The 17,907-nt window shown below is 40.9% G+C and overlaps 2 protein-coding genes across 2 annotated transcripts; both read left to right on the top strand.

The window, feature by feature from the left end:
• Nucleotides 1–2,323: 2,323 nt before the first annotated feature.
• emc4 (ER membrane protein complex subunit 4) lies at nt 2,324–5,376 on the top strand. The gene is made up of 6 exons (XM_079580517.1): nt 2,324–2,462; nt 2,878–3,020; nt 3,153–3,267; nt 3,377–3,530; nt 4,894–5,054; nt 5,220–5,376. The coding sequence occupies exons 2-6, from the start codon at nt 2,914–2,916 to the stop codon at nt 5,253–5,255; spliced, it is 573 nt and encodes a 190-aa protein (XP_079436643.1). The 5' UTR covers nt 2,324–2,462; nt 2,878–2,913; the 3' UTR covers nt 5,256–5,376.
• Nucleotides 5,377–7,684: 2,308 nt separating this feature from the next.
• Nucleotides 7,685–17,907, top strand: lpcat4 (lysophosphatidylcholine acyltransferase 4; the record flags this gene model as incomplete). Its single annotated transcript, XM_079580251.1, has 13 exons — nt 7,685–7,949; nt 9,791–10,154; nt 12,491–12,603; nt 12,683–12,743; nt 13,016–13,074; nt 13,602–13,636; nt 14,366–14,420; nt 14,756–14,838; nt 15,690–15,815; nt 15,902–16,058; nt 16,229–16,321; nt 16,410–16,545; nt 17,726–17,907. The coding sequence occupies exons 1-13, from the start codon at nt 7,887–7,889 to the stop codon at nt 17,905–17,907; spliced, it is 1,527 nt and encodes a 508-aa protein (XP_079436377.1). The 5' UTR covers nt 7,685–7,886.

The raw sequence follows: 17,907 nt of genomic DNA, 5'->3' as shown, positions 1-17,907 counted from the left end.
AAGTTTGATGTGTGTCAGATGGAGCAGAGGATACAGTCATGGAGCAGGGGACTCATTGTGGGGGGAAAAAATACTTACTTGCATCTTTTTCCTTTCTCCACGTTCGTAATCACAATGCGCCTGTAGTGCTGCAAAAATTCCCATATCTCCTTGCCGTTCCTCTGCTTGTCTCCACTCCACAAGAAGCTCAGGCAGTTTCCACAGCTGCGGTCAGACTTAAGAACCTTCTTAAACTCAGCCTTTGCATCAGCCTCTAACGGCATCTCATATATCTTCTCCTCTATGCGCAGCCTCTGGGACCGGCGTCTGAAGTAGCTACAGAAGATGTGCTGCCGTTCCTCCAGTAGATCTTCAAGTTCGTTCATCTTTAAGTGCGTCTTTCCCAACCCAGGTTCGAAAATCACTCTCCACCTGCACAGGGACAGCATTGTATTTTTTTTAAATAGGTGTCACAGATGGACTGGTGTAAGATGTTTAGAAACAATTTTTCTTTACTCTTCATTGCAAAGAAAAGTGCAAAGAGCATAACATTGGAGAAAGCAAACAACTGCACATGAAATTGTACCAACATTGTTCTAGCGCCGCTCTGTCAGAAGTTCCTCCATCTGAAGGCCACCACCGACTCTTTTTATGACAATGAAACTAATGGTTTGAGAGAAGAAAAGAAACAAAATACTTGTTTTTTTTCCTCTGGTTTCCCATCAGTCCTGAGTTCATTTGTGCCCAGGTCACCCAATGCCCTTGGTTTTACCCAAAGTCACTGAAGAATGGATTAAAAGCAGAGCACCCATTTCCAGTAGTGTCAATAAAGTGTCTAATCTGTTTTACCTGCATTGGTCGCTTATCATCGGGAGCTTGTTCCACAAAAGGCTCACGAATGAACAAACTATTGTAAACACTGTATTTTCGAACTCCATCATTGTCCTTAATGATCAGTTGGTTCCTGCCCAGTTCCCTCTGAAGCTGAGTGTTCTGCCTGCGGAGCTCACGGATGCGCCCTGAAACACAGTGATGTGAAGTTACATTGGGGAATATGTAATAATATATCAGCAAAACTCTCTCAGTATTGGGACAATCTAGGACAGATTGCAGTTCATATCATCCTCATTGTTTTGCTGCTGTGTTACAAAAAATCGATTAAAAATAATTTGTATAATAATGTCATATTCTATGAATACATATTGTTTCAGAGGGACCAGGGCTGTTCAGATTGTGATTCATAGAGAAAGCGCTTCCATGCACAGGAGAAGCTTACACCTCTGACACTCACACAGGCCGAGTCCCACTGTCGCTGCCACAGACAGGAGTCCAAAGCACTTCCATTTATCATTTGCTCCTTCAAACCACGGCTGCACAACTCCCTCCTCCCCATTTAGATTCTCCTGCACAAACAAAACAAACGCCATGACTCATAACTATTACTCGTCCACAGACTGATGTTGTGCTTCAACTGGAGTGAGAGACCAAACGAATGGTCAAAGTACTTTATTTCATTACTTCAGTCAAACATTTCTCCAGTCTCCAGTACAAGAAAAAGCTGCTGAATTATATACAGCTGTTGTTCTCAAACAATATTTGACCTTCCAAGGACCACCAGGCCAATAGATCAAGATCAAATCAGGACCTAAGTGGGTCTAAAAAAGACTAAATGCGTAAACCATGCCGAAACCAGAAAAACACCAAACTCCAGATACTAAAATTATACATCCCATTATCTCCATTTAAATGAAGTCTTAAGAGTACCATGTGTACCACCTACTTAAGAACAGTACCTCAGGACAAAACAACTCACCATGACGATCCTGTGCCTGATCCAGTCTCTGATCTGTTTGTTTCACTTTACATCAGTCCCAGAGATTTTAATAGAACTGGTTGGACTGAAGCCATAGCTGACTGAATTAAAAAAATAAAAACTACGGCACTCCCTGACACTCCTGTCTCATGATGAAACTAAACATTGATTTTTATATCACTTCATTTTGACTTTTTACTCAAATTATTTGAATTAGCAGGCTAATTTTCAATCCTAGTTTTATCCTACATGGTCTTGGTTCAGTCCATGTTCTGTCCCTCACTTTTGCTGCAGAGACTAAATACCAAGACTAATCAGAAACCAGGACAACACTAGTCCTGGTTAGAAATGGCAATATATTTTGTTTCTAGAGCTGGAGCAATGTAATGTCAAAAGCACATGTTTCGAAAAAGAAAAAAAGCGAAGCAATAAATTTGAGAATGACAGGTACATCTAGAGACTGACAGAAACATGACACAATATACTTTCCCTTCACTGCCGGTAGAGGGCGCACATTCATTTCCGCTTTCAGAACTACGTCATCAGTGCGAGCCACGGGAAACAGTGCCGTGGGGGGTTGACTTTTCCACCTTTTCCTACCCTTTTTACCTTTAATTCTCAACAGCAGCAATATAGCGTTCACGTGTTTGCTGTTTTATGTATCAATAAGGTGAGAGCAATGCTTTTGAGCTGTTAATTCGCAGTATGTAGACGTTTTAAGGTTTAGCTTAGCATCGACATCAGGCAGGGGCTGACGAGCTAACGCTACATCTTTACATTGTATATTTACCTCGCCACATTATATTCAGAGTTTTGATATATATTAACTTTAAACTGTGAAATGCGTATTATGCACTTTAATATTGAGTCTTGTTCAGTGTGCAGATCTCTCAAAGTGATTTGCATATGGACATAAGCGCATCCTAATTACGCCCATGCTATGCTAGCCAACTATTTTATTTTTTGTGCCTTCGTTCGACTGTTTATAATGTTTATCCTTGTCTGATTCTTTCCACATTTCCAATGCTCTAACTTGTATTGTTTTGTTTTTTACAATTTATTTGATTATTTTCTTCTATGTTTAGTGTCTTTGAGGTGAAATAGTCGTTTAGTGCGTTGCCATGGCGTCTCCAGGGGGACAAGGAGGAGCGCTGTCCACGAGAGAGAGGGGAGGTGGAGCGGCCAAGAGGATGAAATGGGCCCTGGAGCTGAGTTTGGGTAATACCAGGTAAATATATATTTCTTGCTCAGCATGTGGACATGTGTGCTGTGAGATTTAGGGTTGTATGATGTGTGAGAAATGTGTTGTTTGTCTTGGATATTGCAATCTCTAAGTTTATGTTTACATTTTCACCTGCAGGAGTCGTTCAGATCGCCAAGGAGGTCAAGGTGACGTTGTTTACCCCATCGGCTACTCGGAGAAACCTGTCCCAGACACAAGCATCCAGGAGACCGACAAAAATCTAGTAGAAAAGGTGACTTCACAGTAGAGCGACTGCATCCTGTTAGCCTGCTTTGTTTAGTTGGAGTTGGAGCAGCCTAAAAATGTCTGTTGTTATATTTTTCTTATATTATATGTTGTAGCGTTGCTGGGACGTCGCCCTGGGCCCCCTGAAGCAGATCCCCATGAACCTCTTCATCATGTACATGTCCGGCAACACCATCTCCATCTTCCCCATCATGATGGTGTGCATGATGGCCTGGAGACCCATCCAGGCTCTCATGTCCATGTCTGCCAGTGAGTACACTAACATTACTGTGTCTGTTTGCCTGTATAAGTTGTTATATGTAATTATATGAAAAAACTGACAAAATGTATAACATACAGTATGTAAATATGAGTTCATGTCCCCTTGTTGCCTCCAGTTCAGTGATTCCAAACCGTTTCTGTCCCGCGTACCCCTCGAATTTTAGAAATGGGTCACATCAAATTCTTTATTTAATTGGTCAAAAGACCATTCAAAGCAAATCCATTTTAAATAGCTTTTCTGTGATCAAAATGTTTTAAATCTGAAATAATTCCAAGTCCTTCCTATAAAGTGCTGCCATTCCATCGGGGCCACTTCTATTGTACACTATTGATGAAGACGGCCATCCAGGTGTTTCTGACGTATCCCCCAGTTACGAAGTCCGCCATATTGGCGTCGTAGAAGCTGTTTCATTATTTCCTATGGGCAGCGGGCATCTGTGCGGCAAACGCACAAAACTGGTATTTAGAGGCAGGTTTCGCCAAAGAAAATCACATAAGCTGTGGTAGTTTCTGTGCGTGTTCCTACAAATGCGCATTAACACTTAAAAGCAGCTTCACGGGCCTGTAAATAGAGCTTTTTCTCACCGCATGGTCTGAAATGGTGAAGCATTTGCCGACTATGGCAGGGTAAGAATGCCATTTCTGGTCTTCTTCATAATAACACCAACGGCCACTAAACATATTAGATGATGTTTAGTGGCCATTGGACGTCAACCCGACCCACAATTAGCTGAAAAATTTAATATGTTTCAACATTTGGATCAGAAGCCGCTTTTGTTTCTTAATTTAATTGTTAACCATTTCATTAATGGTTCTAACTAGGCTTTGACTTCATCAAAATGAGGTCGATGGGTTGACAACAGCTTAAAACAGCTGCATTGTTCATAATTTGCGATGTTTGAAGGCTAAATGCTAATACTCCATAGGAAAAATAAACTGATCAAAATACAGAGTTCTCAACGTTTCCCAGGGTAGCCGGCCTAATAACTCTTTCCAGAGGTAGTTACGCCATTTGTCCTTTCTATGTTTAGTTGTATTAAGCATAAAATGTAAAAGCTACGAAGCCTCAAAGCTGCATTATAGTCAACGGGCACTGCCTTAATAACCCATTGTTCCGGATTGTCACGTGGTTCATGACGTTGTGCCTCTTCATCAATAGGTTAAATAACAGAGAGAAATAACTACTGTTAAAGATAACTTCTCTAAGATTAGTAACAAAACATATACATTTTTTTGTCCTTAAACAATTGTGTTTCATAAAATCTTCAGCACTTTCACAGTCATGACAAAATGAGTGGGAAATACTGTATGCAAGTAAATGTGTCTTATCGCCTGTGTTTTTGTGTCTTAGCCTTCAAGCTGTTGGAGAGCTCCAGTCAGCAGTGGCTGCAGGGTCTCGTCTATCTCATTGGGAACCTGTTGGCTTCAGCTCTGGCCATTTACAAATGTCAGTCCATGGGTTTGCTCCCGACGCATTCCTCTGACTGGCTCGCCTTCATAGACCCTCCACAGGTACCTACAACCGTAAACATAGCATATATTTAAGTGTAGTTTAGATCTTTTGAACAGTCGAGTATTCAAAGATGTATGTGTATTTACTTTCCTGACCTCTAGATGGCACTATTATGCTATTGATAAAAGCAATACTAACTCGCACTGTTCTGCTTCTGTTCACAGCGGATGGAGATCATGGGAGGAGGGATGGTGTTGTGAATAAATCTCAACATTATCCAGATAATTTTACAAAGTTTATAAATTGTACATATTATTTCTTATAAGGTTGAGCTTCACTTCTCTACCTTAAGTTCTCCATCTCGTGAAACAACTCTGCTTAAATTTCCAGATTTCTTCAGGCTGTTTTGTACATTAAATGTTTTTAACGGTCACAAGCAATATTTGTAGGTCAAGTATCTTTAGTTTTTGATCAGCTGAGGCCTATAACAATCTTTCTTTTTTCTTTTGTTTCCATCTTTTGCTCTAAAACCTCATCTAACCTGTAACTGCCATCAATGCTTACATGCTTAATTTATATTTATATTGATCTGAATATAAATGAGACCTTAATGTTTGGAAAGATTGTGATGAATAAATAGTGAACTGCCATGAAAGAAAAAATGTTGACTGTTTTTGGTTTTATTTAGCATTTCTATTTAAAGCTATGTAGAAAATAAATAATAAACTTCCTAATAATGCTTAGAGCTGACCTTCAAAAGATTAAATGTGTGTAAAGTCCTGCTGACATTGCAAAAATGGCCAATTAATTCAACATTAATTAATAGTATTAAAAATTGTACTTATCTGCGAATGTTTAAGTGTTGCAAAGTTTAAGAATGCCAAAACTGGGTGTGGGATATTTCTCTGTATAGTCACTATAGGGTTGGTATCAGCGGCTACACCCTGTATTAAACACAATAGGTGGGGCAGAGGGCAAACTTGAGGCCGCCCAGAGCAACAAATTCGGAAAGTTTTATATTTGGCCTTGGTCCAGCACATCCAAGCACATCCAGTGTGAAGCATTACCTGATCAGGCAAAAATGTGGGCGGTCGCTACGTGTTATGTAATCAAAGCTGCGAGTGAATTGTCTGGGAATGGACTTCAAAAGTAGTCCCTTGATAGTTTAACCCGATCATGTTTGCAGGTTACTTTTAATGTGTACTTCTTAGTTATGACATGTTTTGCCCATTGTGATTATTCTTAAAATCCAATCTTGTTTGTAGAATCATCTATTATACAACCAAAACATGGTATGTCAAGGTGTCTATGTAGAAAAGAAGAAAAACATTGGATATGAAAGAGATCTTCGTATGAAACTTAACTGGCCAAATTGGCGAGTGAGAATGAAAGAGTTATCAGCCAAATCATCATCTACCAGTGTCGGGACCCACTATTACCCTCAGATGACGAGCCGAGGACCCAAATACAACTAATTTGTCATATATTGCATAAAATATTCTCTTTTCCACACAAGTTTTTGTTGAACAAGCAGTAGATTTCCCTTTAAGACTGAAATTATGATCAAAACAACCCAATAACATACATGTTTCCATGCAGTTTCAGATAGAATATATTGAATAAAAGTTCCCTATAGACTCGCGACCCACTGAAAATGGTTCCGTGACCCACTTTAGGGTCCCGACCCACCAGTAGAGAATCACTGTTTAACATTATATATGACCAAGCGGGATGTTCTGACACTTTTTCTCGCATTTTAAGAGTACTTAAACAGGTATTTGATCTCTTATTTGCATAATAATATTTCTCAATATCCAGAGGGCCAGAGTTTCTGTGCTGTAGGGCCGGATTTGGCCCCCGGGCCTAACGTTGCCTTCCCCTGCCCTATAGCCTACTTGATTTAGCTTGTTAATTTACAAACAATTAAAAAGGAAGCTCACCATTTTTTAATTTATGGTCCAAACACTTTATCAAACAAGACAATCCACAACTTGCTTGGAGAAGTTTAATCATGGTAATATAAACATCTGCTTCTACACGGCTAGTGTACTAGTTATTGATGAAAGAGGTTTATAAATGGAGATTTTAAAAGTTAATATACTGGAGTTATTGTTCACATTAAAACACTTGGACACCAAGGTGTGTTAGATGTATTTACCTGCAGTAACTCAGCAGCTAATGGGGTTGTTCCATGGCTTTTTTCTCCACTTTTTTCTCCTGTTTTTAGCTCATGTTAGTCTATGGAAATGTATACTAACAGCAGCAAAGATGGCGGATCTCCATGGTAACTGTGGAATTTCAAAGTCATAACACCGTAAAAAAAAAAAAAAAACTTTAATGTACACAACAACAAAAAAGTAAAAACAAAATGCCTACATGTTTATTTTATTTTTATTATTATTTTCATTATTTGTTTTTACACATATTTATCATAAGTAAATGTACCCTCCGGGGGGGCGGCTGTTGGAGGTTTCTTGTTTCGATGGTGGGGAGGGGGGGACTGGTCGGACTCGTCAAACCCGCCTCCGGCGCTCTGTTTCTCGGCCTGTCACAGTGTGAAGGGGCGGGCCAGGTGAGAGGGAGAGGAGGCGGCTCCCAAACCATAAGTGCAAGCGTGTTTTTCGTTTTCGTTTTATTCCTCCCAGATCGCGGCGGATAAGCACGTGGAAGAGGAGAGACGGGACTCCGAGCGTCAGCAATGTTTGGCTAGTTTCCAGCGCCGTTTTTCCTGACTTTAAACAAACTTTTGGACACACCAGGCGACTTTGTAATGCTGCATTGAAGTTCAGTTCGCACTTTTAACTACGGTTTTAATCACGTTGAGTCGTTAATTTCTTTTATTAGCGCATCATTTTAGCGGATTTACGACACTTTCTGTCAGTTGGGTAACTATGGAAACTCCACAGCATCCGTTCATTCATGAAGTGAAGCTCACCAAGGCGCAGAGGATAAGGGTAAGATTACAATTATTATCGTGCTTTCTGATTTTATTTGTGAATAAAACTAAGTATAAGTGACAGAAAACACAAAATAAATGACTAATCGTGTCCTAGTACCACCTGAAATTAATTTGGTGTAATTGCTTGTCGCAAGGTGAGTCTGAAATATAAAGAAAAATGACACAAATCCTATAATTGTGATTACAAATTGGCAGTAGTGATTTTTAAAAGCTGGATTACTACAAAAGTTGGCAAGCTTTCACTACATTGTGTGCCATAGAATAAAGTTACAACACAGTTTGATTGGGTATCAAGCATTACATGTTGATTGTGGATCTAGATTTGACCTTGCACTTGTTTCAGACCTGCAAAAGCCTGACTAGATCCAGGGTATAATCGTATATGAACCGCCGCACCCACAATGTATTAGAAACGATTAAAGGCACAATGAAAGACATGACAGGAGGCGTGCCCCAACAACATGCATCAGATGCAGGTGTGATTTGATTTATTGTGGCATGCAAATAAACATGACTAGCCGCCTCTTTTGTTTTGCAACATCCTTCAAAGGACTGTCCAGTATTTTGTAAAACTAGGTTATGAAACGCTTCTGCAACTCACAGCTCACAACTCTCTGCACAGTTTAAGAAGTTTCAAGTGAATTTGGGCAATTATGGAATAGGCTTGTGTAACAATCAAAAGAGACAAGTTGCATTTCACATAATCTGAATGTAATATTGCATTAATGCAGTACTTCCTAGTTGAACTCTGATCACCCACTTCCAATGCCAAACCAAGAGTCTGTGCCCAGGTACATGCCAAGAGCCTTGTTATACACTTGACTAGTCGCAACACACTCGATTGTTCATTTATACATCCAGCAGCTGTGAAGAACCATCACATTTCTCACACTTTTTCCTCTCCTTTTCTTCTTATGTGTTCTCATTCTCTCCTCTGTCTCAGTCTGTCTTTGCCAGCTGCCCCCACATCCTCACCCTTTCTTTTTTAAACAGACTTCTGGCATCAAAGTGGCAGAAATATTAATCCTACACAAGTGTCTGCCCAGAGTGTAGGGATCAAGAGGTCGAGGGCGGTGGAAAGTGGTGGAAATCCCTCTGTTATGTCTTTATATTTGTTCATTAAAAAATACCTCATCTTCCATTGCGGGTAGCCTACTTGCTGTGGGTACACCTCAGTAAGTTTGGACAGGATGGAGGTAGTAGCAGGACTGTCACGGCTTTGTTGTTGTTATAGTTGTTTAATAAATGTGATCTTTTGCATATTTTGTGCAGGGAAGGGTTTTTCTTTTGTTTTTCTTTACTCTTTATAATCAATACGAGCAATTAAAAAAAAGTACTCCCCTGTTTAAAAGACTGTTTAAAACTTGAAAACTTTTTGCCTTGCATCCAAGAAGCTTGACCGTCCCAGGGAAAATGGACCTTTTCCTGCCATTACTCCTAACCTTGTTGTGTACATTAACACTTCACCTCATTAACCACACACTGAAGCACACTGTTCTGAAACTCGTACTCTGCTCTGTTCGTCATAGTCGAACAGAGCCGATAGAAAACTCCTGAACGACTAGGAGCTTGAACAAACATTTGTAGCTTTTGTAAGACAGGGAGAGTCCCGCAGCGTCGTTTGTCAAGCTCAACTTGACATAAAACCACAAACCACAAATGTTTAATTACCCATGATTAAATCTATAAAGTCTGTAGTAGGTTAATGTTCAAAATCTTATTATAAATCTTGCACTGCGGTCGCCCACTGCTCACACATTGATTTTAGTTCGTGATGGTGAATTGTATTTGGTAGCAATTGCAATTTCTGATCTCAAACTCTTCTCTTGTTCCCAGGGCATCCTCTTGGGCAGCGTCCTCTTCCCCGTGCGCGTCTTCCTGGCCGCTCTCTGCTTCCTCATCGCGTGGCCCATCGCTCGCTTACGGATGGCCGGTCTGTCCGAGGAGGAGCGCTCCCGCCCTGTAACCGGCTGGAGGAGCTGGCTGTTCCATCCCATCGTGTGTTTCCTGAGCCGAGCCGTCTTCTTCTTCCTGGGGTTCTTCTGGGTGAAGGTCAAAGGGCGGCGGGCGAGTAATAAGGAAGCGCCCGTTCTGGTGGTGGCCCCTCACTGCGGCTTCCTCGACATGTTGGTTTTGCCAACGACGCATCTCCCGACCGTGGTGTCGCGATCCGAAAACACGAGCCTGCCGGTTATCGGAGGTAAGGGGTGTCACACGTGCTCATGTAGATAATATGCCTTCTTTGTTTTGTGTGGCACTTTGGAAATCACTACATTTTAGAGCTTGTGTCAGTACTTTCTAATCTGCTGCATCTATTGTTTTGAAAAGCATATATTTTTGCATTGACCTCTTTGTAGACGAGCTGTAGGGGAATCTAAATGCCGCAATCAAGTCGTTCTGATCAGAAACATCAGAATAATAAAGTCAGAGAACACCAGCGGCGCGTTCAGTCTTGTCTGTAACACAAGAGCAATTCTTCATTAAAGAAAAAAGAACGCACATTTAACTCCAATAGTCTTCAAAATCCGTGTCAATTTTCCTTTTACTTAAGTCCTATTGAAAGATTTTTTACCTTTTCTGTATCTTTTCCTCTTCTACTTAAATTAATTCTTTGCTCCTGTATCTGTGCTTGTAACACTTTGAGTACTTCTTCCATCACTGCAGGCAGCACATTTCCAGAGCCAGGAGCCACACTTTTACCAAAGTGCTGGCAAAGTGCCCAGCAGACAACACGAGCTGTGCCTGGGAGTTTATATCAGTCATACAGATAAAGTTGAGGACAAATAGTTAAGCTCTTTTGATGGTCTGTACGGATTGGCATGAAAATCTAAAATTAGTCTCGGGTATGTGGATGTATTCAATTCATTTATTTATTGTTTGATAATCCGTCTTTTCCTCTGTAGTGTTCCCTCCTATTCTAGTCTTTTTTTAGCCGAAGCTGCCTGTCTCCTTTTAACCCATGGAATACTCTGCATGTTCTGTCTTGTGAGAACAGTATGTACTTCTGCAGGAGCGTTGCATTGCTCTCAAATGTTGATACAAGCTTTTGTTTACCCTTTTCAGCTTTTTAACCATTTTATGCATGTTCCCCATGAACACATAGCAGGACCTGGTTAGCCCTCCCTCAAATCCAGCCGCATGTGTTTTCATGTGGAGAACAGGCGTGAACAAACCACACCATACAAGACATTGTTATTGAACATTGTGCCACAGCTTGAAACCTGTCTTTAAAGTGTCTGTAATGGCTTTGCAGGTGAAAGTGACAGTCTATACTGGGGGTCACTCCTTTCACACACACATACTGCCCTTTCTGCCGAGAAAGGCCCGTTTGTGTTTGTTCTTTTGGGAGGTGGTGACGCTTGTGTAAAGTTGAGCTTCATTACGCCCCATTCCTGTTTGATATGAGCTTTATTTTCTGTCAGGAAATGGGACGCAGGTTTACATATCTCTGTATGAATGCACAGAAGTTTAAGGTTTTGTTTATCTCTAATTGGTGCTGCGTGATGAATCATTTGAAAAGACAATTTAGTTCATATTGTGTCCACTGCAGTCAAATTGTGGATCTGTGTAAGTATAAACGCTGCTGTGGCTGTAGAGAAGACCTGACCAGGCTAACATGTTCAGAAATGAATATGATTCCTGTGTTGGTTTAACCAGTGTTGTTCTAGTCTCTCAAATGTAAACTTTCCAGAACGTGCTTGAAATCACAATCTCAAAACTTGGCATTTGTCATAATGAATCCAAAACATTTAATATAATTGTAAAAGTTGATTTAATGACGCGTTCTTTTCAACCATTCACTGATTATTTACCAACAGAGTTCAAACTGTTGATGTTACATTGACATTGGAGTATTTTATTTAGTTAGTTTCGGGTGAGTGCATTTTAATGACCGCATGCATGTAAACACGACAAGCTTAAATGTTGCCATGGGCTGATTTCCTTTTGAGGTCCTGCACTCGCACTCACAAACCCACTCTCACTCAATCTGGCCTATTGTACATATTGTGGAAGGGGAATCCGGAATACCCAGAGAGAACATGCAAGATTAACCCTTCCTGTAGTTATACTAAATTGTCCTATTACTTCACTATTTAGAAGTGGTGATTCTATGAGTTGAATTTCATGAAACTCTATTTTGTTGTTTTTCATTACAAAACAACATTTAAAGTCTGCAAGAAAGCCTCTGTCAGACGGTCTTGACTCACGGCTTTGGCCTGTTTCTTCGCTGCACGAGCATTTTTCTGCAGACTCCACCCTCAGCTCTGTTTATCATCTGTGGGTTTCCATGGGCGCCTGGATTCCCCAAATACTTCTTCAATTGATAGAAGTAAATTTGCGCTTTTCTTCAAATCAGTTCTTCACAACATGTTGGTCTTGTCTGAATCCTGTCATGGCATAACTTATAGGCTTCAAAGAGTCGATGTATGAGAACTAGATTATTTGAACCTGAAAAGTGGTGTCTTAATATGAAAACCTATAAACACTATCCCTATTTTACTAATGCATTTTTTTGGTACATTTTCTGTGTTCTAGCATTACTTGAGTTCAACCAGTCTGTGCTGGTGAGCCGAAAAGACCCACAGTCGAGGAAAAAGGCAGTGGCCCAGCTCAACGAGAGGCTCACGTCCAACGGCTACTGGCCTCAGGTAGAAAAATGAGCATAAAAAGGACAAAATCATGCCCTATCTTTTATTTTTTTTAAACGTTTTATCATTTTGCTTTTAGATGTTGATGTTTTCTGAAGGAACGACCACAAACGGAAAAGCTCTTCTCAAATTCAAACCTGGTGAGTGGAAATATCTAATCTACAAAGCACTACCGTCTTCATTCTCAGTTTTGTACTCGTCACCTTCTGCCAATTTCTTTTGGTGACACAATTTTGCCGTTACAACATGGATCCGATTGCATAAATGAGAGTACGAGACTGGGACGCGTTTACGACACCGTCCCAGAGGCGTGTTCGTAAGAAACGCGTGAGGAATGAGTGGCATGAAACGAGGTGCAGCCGCCGATTGTCGCATTTCCCGATGATTAAGTTCCTCTGTTTGTTTCCTTCAGGTGCGTTTTTGGCCGGAGTCCCTGTCCAACCTGTTCTGCTGCGTTACCCCAATAAACTGGTGAGTAATGAGCGGTTTCACAAGTTCTTTGTGAGTTCACGACACAAGCACGAGCAGCAGGTGAATGAAAACAAACCGGGTGACTTTTAAACTAGTGACAGTTTATCAAAGTGAGCTACTGTCTTTGCATCCTGGAGACTTCCAACCTCATCTAACCTTAGTGTCGAATAGTGTTTAGCATTTTAATCGCTATCAGCCTTTCCCTTTTTTGACTCAAAACATCTGTCTCTCTCCTCCTGAAATATTAAGCAACAGTACAGACCCAGCCCAGATATAAAGGCCTCTTTGTTTGGCAGTTTGCTGCTGAGAAACGCCAAGTCACTTCCCATTCGCCTGCAGTCGTGTAGATAGATTTGTATTTTATTACATAGAGGCGGCTATAATTAGACCCTGTCACTGTTTGCTGAAGGTTTGCATCAATAAAGTCGCTATATCATTGTAAAGCCTTCATGAGAGAATGCTGGGAAACGGAACAGCCAGACCGTTTGTTGCAAGATTTTTCTGAACTGTTTTTATGACCCTCACAGAACACCGTTTGCTGGACATTCAGAGGCCAAACATGGTGAGTTCCTTATTTTTCTTCCCAGCAACGAACCCAGTGATGAATAAATAAAGGTGTTCCTCTAGCATTCACACCCTTGATGAAATTTGTGGTGACGCAGGTGACTGTAGTTTTTGATTTGTGCATTTATCCAGTCGTGATTCATGGTTTAAAACTAACTTAAAGGGGCTAGATACAAGTTGGCCATTTTATACTCACTACTGTCACCTCTGGTCATACGTGTGACTGCAGCTTCTATCGTTCATGACGCCAATTCGGACCGAAGTAACACCTTTTTTGAGTAACAGGATTTTAGAGGCAGTTGTGGTGAATAGGTCTGGGCTCATTCTACACATTAGGACATGCCTGGAACATGTAGCCGGAGGAAAATACTTCATTTGAACATTTTTAAACTCTGTGTAGTCCCTTTTAAACATGGATGAAAAAATGGATAAAAGCGAGACTGGTCTAAATCTAAAACGGGGCCTGTTATTGATTCATGGAGGTTTTCTTTCCGGCCACTCGAACCATCCTCCAGAAGGTCCAGGCTGAATCAGATTTGGAGCCTTTTAAGGATTAGGAAGTGTTGATTGAGCTTTACTTCACAGACTTTAACCTCAAATTACAAACTTAGGAGAGTTTTCCCCTTTTTTCCCCTACTCTTTTGTGAGCATTCTCCTTTTGAAAGTGCCATTGGTGGAGAGTGTGATGCTAGACTTGTAATATTTGTTCATTCCTGTCTCCCTTCAGGCTGGAGTGTCTGTGGCACACGACCTCTCAGCTCTACACAAACATGACTGTGGAGGTAAGTCTCGCTCATGCCCCACATACTGTACATATAACAAACAGTAACACGATCCCTGCCGCTATGGGCCCCCCAGCTGCACATACAGGCGACGTGTATAGGCCAAGTTTACATTTGGGTGTTGGTTTCTATAGAGCTAAAGAAAAACCTGGAAGTCACACCTTTTATATTCTCACAGCAGCAACTAAACTACTGTACATCTCATAACACAAACTGGATGAACTTTAATGCAATGTATTTTTCAATGTCTTATTACCACTAGTTTATCTATATTTGAAACGTGTATTGTAAGAGTGAGGGGTGCGTGTATAATTTAGTCTTCTACTTTGTTTCAGTACCTTCCTGTTTATAATCCTTCAGAGGAAGAGAAAAACGACCCTGGTCTTTATGCAGACAACGTGCAGAAACTCATGGCACAGTGAGTACAATCACATGAGATGGTTATTGATCGAGTTTGCCAATGTTTATCCATCCATCCATTTTCTTCCACTTGTCCGTTGCCGGGTCGCAGCCGTTAGAGCTGCCCAAATCACATTGCACCAGCCCCTTATGCGCCTCCTTCATGTTGTGGGTCCACGGGAGGACTGCCTCGCTTTTAAGTAGGCCTGTTGGTCTCTCATAAGGGGCTTCTGAATTGCTCTTTGTCTGACCTGTCAACTAGCACCTGTTTGCCATGAGAGGCAACAGAACTCCTTGGATCATTCGGGTGCTCAAACCCCTCCACCACATTAAGGTGACGGTTCCAGGAGGGGCCAATGTTTATGAATATGCAATATTTTACAAAGAAATTGGTAGTTTACATGGCCTATATAAACAAGCAATTTCTTTCTTCTGCCACTAGATGGGGCAAAATCATAGTTGCTCAGGTGTCCTCAAAGCATTAGTAACTTGTCCCTGAAGTGGGCTTTTGTATTGGGTACTATAAGCAGGATGACAAAATGCCCTGCACGCATGGTTTTTGGAGACTTTTTAGATCCATTAAATAAGGCTTATGGAGAAAATGTAAAGAGGTTTTGATGTAGGAAGACTACCTTGTTGTTATTTCTCCTAAATGCCAAAGAGCGCCTTCGTCACGGAAAGATTTAGACAAAAACATCCCGTGCACTTAAAATGCAACTTTTTGGACATCAGTTGTTCTTTTGATTTGATTTCAAAAGTACTGTATCTTTCAGAGTGGAAAGGTTTGCAACCCCTGCTGGAAAATGATTGTCCTTTTACACACTAGAATGTCCCCTGTCCATGTCGTAATGGAGTTTTTCTGATCTGTAGAGCCCTCGGGATCCCGGCCACGGACTACGTGCAGGAGGGCCCAATTCCTGTGAGCAAACTGGGAGGTCTGTCGCTGCCTTTCGAATCTCCCCCTCGAGAAACGCTCTCCCTGCTCAACAAGGACAGGTAAGAACCACCTCAGTTTGTAGATGGCCATAGTGTGATTTTATATCTTTTATTAATCGACCATGTTTTTCCTTCTTTTGTCTCAGATTTTGCTCGTCAGACGTTGAAGCTGCCCTGAACAGGATGATCGACAGGTGTCAGTCACAGGGTCAGAGTTCAAAGGTGAATGTGGACGAGCTCATGTCTCTGCTGGGCCTGAAGGAGAGAAAAACAGCCTTGGCCATCTGTGAACTCTACTCAAAGGTACAAACATACTCTCGAAAGACATTGTATTAGACTTGGGGATTTATTGCAGTATGTTGTGGACTTTCTCTTTAAAACGTGCATCTTTGTCATTATCAGCTCCCGAAGACCAGTATGTATCATCATGTGCTTATGTTATGTTAATCTTAGCTGCTTATTCCCCCCCCCAGGATGAGACTGTGGACCTCCGACAGGTTTATGTGAGCGTTGCTGCCATTTCCGGATCTGTTCCCTTCAAAACTCTGCTACACACGGCTTTCACTGTAAGTTTTCCCATTTTCCTCCTTGCTTCGTCCCACATTTGTCTTATTTGTTTTTTCCAAATTGACCGCTTTCATTTTGTGCTCACAGTTGTTCGACACTGAAGGCAAAGGCAGCCTGAGTGCAGAGGAGCTGTCTGGCCTCATGGCGGCGCTGTTGGGCGTTCCTCAGTACAACACGTCAGAGCTTTACAGCGCGGCCTGCAAACAGGACCGACTCACTGAAGGTTTGTGCAGCTCAGTTTTCTTGTGGGATTTTTATGTGGAGATATTATGGCATATGGATCTTAAAGGAACAGGCCACTATATTTCCATACTGAGATATGTTCTTACCTGAGCTTAGACGAGTTGATGTGTTCCTGTCTGGTCGTGCGCTCAGTAACGCGAAAACACCTTAACATGTTCTTAGCATTTAGCCTCTCCTCCTCTATCGGGCCAAATGGGTGAAATCGGAAGCGACCAAGCTCTTCCACGTTTTACCGATTTTAAATATGGTTACGTGAGTAGTTCCACGATCCAAGTATAGTCACACAGAATTAAACATGTCAATTTTCTAAGCGGATCTAAAGGGGAACTATATTGTAAGCTGTAATAACACCTTTGGAGCTAAATGCTAACAAAATATTTGGCCTTTATGTGTGACTGAGTGCACGCTTAAAGACCAGATTGACTTAAAAACATTCAATTGGAGCCTCAGCATTGGTATTTTACTTTTATTTTATTTAAATTAGGTCCCTTTAAGGAAAAAAAAAAACTTACCGTGCAATAAATGATAGATTAACAATACATTTTTGGGTGCAATATTTTTTTCTTATTTGTTTTCTTAGTAGCTCTACTTTTTTTGCAGGGTGCTTGTTTTTAATTTTTTTTATGCCACAAACACAACATATATTTAATAAAGACTTGCAAACATTTGATCAAGCAGAGGACAGAATTGAAAATTTGGTATTCTAGCTATATTTGACAGATTGGGACACTTTTGAGGAAATACAATGTTTTGGACTATAAATTTAGTATTTTAAATTAATTTATGGCTTAAAATGCAATTTTATTTACTTGCATCTAAACCCCCACCTTAACCCTTCACATTAACTCTCATTTGGCATTACTGAAATATAAAAGAAAAAAACATTACATTTTGTTTTTACAAAAATCGACAAAAACGTGACAAAAACAACATAAAAAGCGCCAAAAAACATAAAAAAAGCGCAAAAAAAAGAAGCAAAAAGGTGACAAACGTGATAAAAATGTGATAAAGTGATGGAAAAGTGGAAAAAATGCGCTCTGTTTAGGTGGGGGTTAAGAGTCAATACTATAATTTTATTGTGATATTTTCCAGCCTCAATATATCGACCTTTTAAATGTTATCGTAACCGAATCTAAATCTCTTTTGTATTTTCATCCCAGACGACCTTCTGCACGTGCTGACCACCCACCCGGTTTACCAGAGAGTCACGAACGAGTACCTGCAGCCTGAGGAGGCGGGCTCTCTGCTGTCACTCTCCGCTCTGACCAATGGCAACGCCTTCAACAACAACAAGACCATCACCAACGGCAACGGGACGCAACACTCCAAGAAGTTTGACTAA

This window comes from Gobius niger (assembly GCF_951799975.1).
Source record: "Gobius niger genome assembly, chromosome: 21".
Classification (NCBI taxonomy): Eukaryota; Metazoa; Chordata; class Actinopteri; order Gobiiformes; family Gobiidae; genus Gobius; species Gobius niger.
The sequence above is the reverse complement of the archived record's forward strand: the minus strand, read 5'-3'. Positions and strand labels throughout refer to the sequence as shown.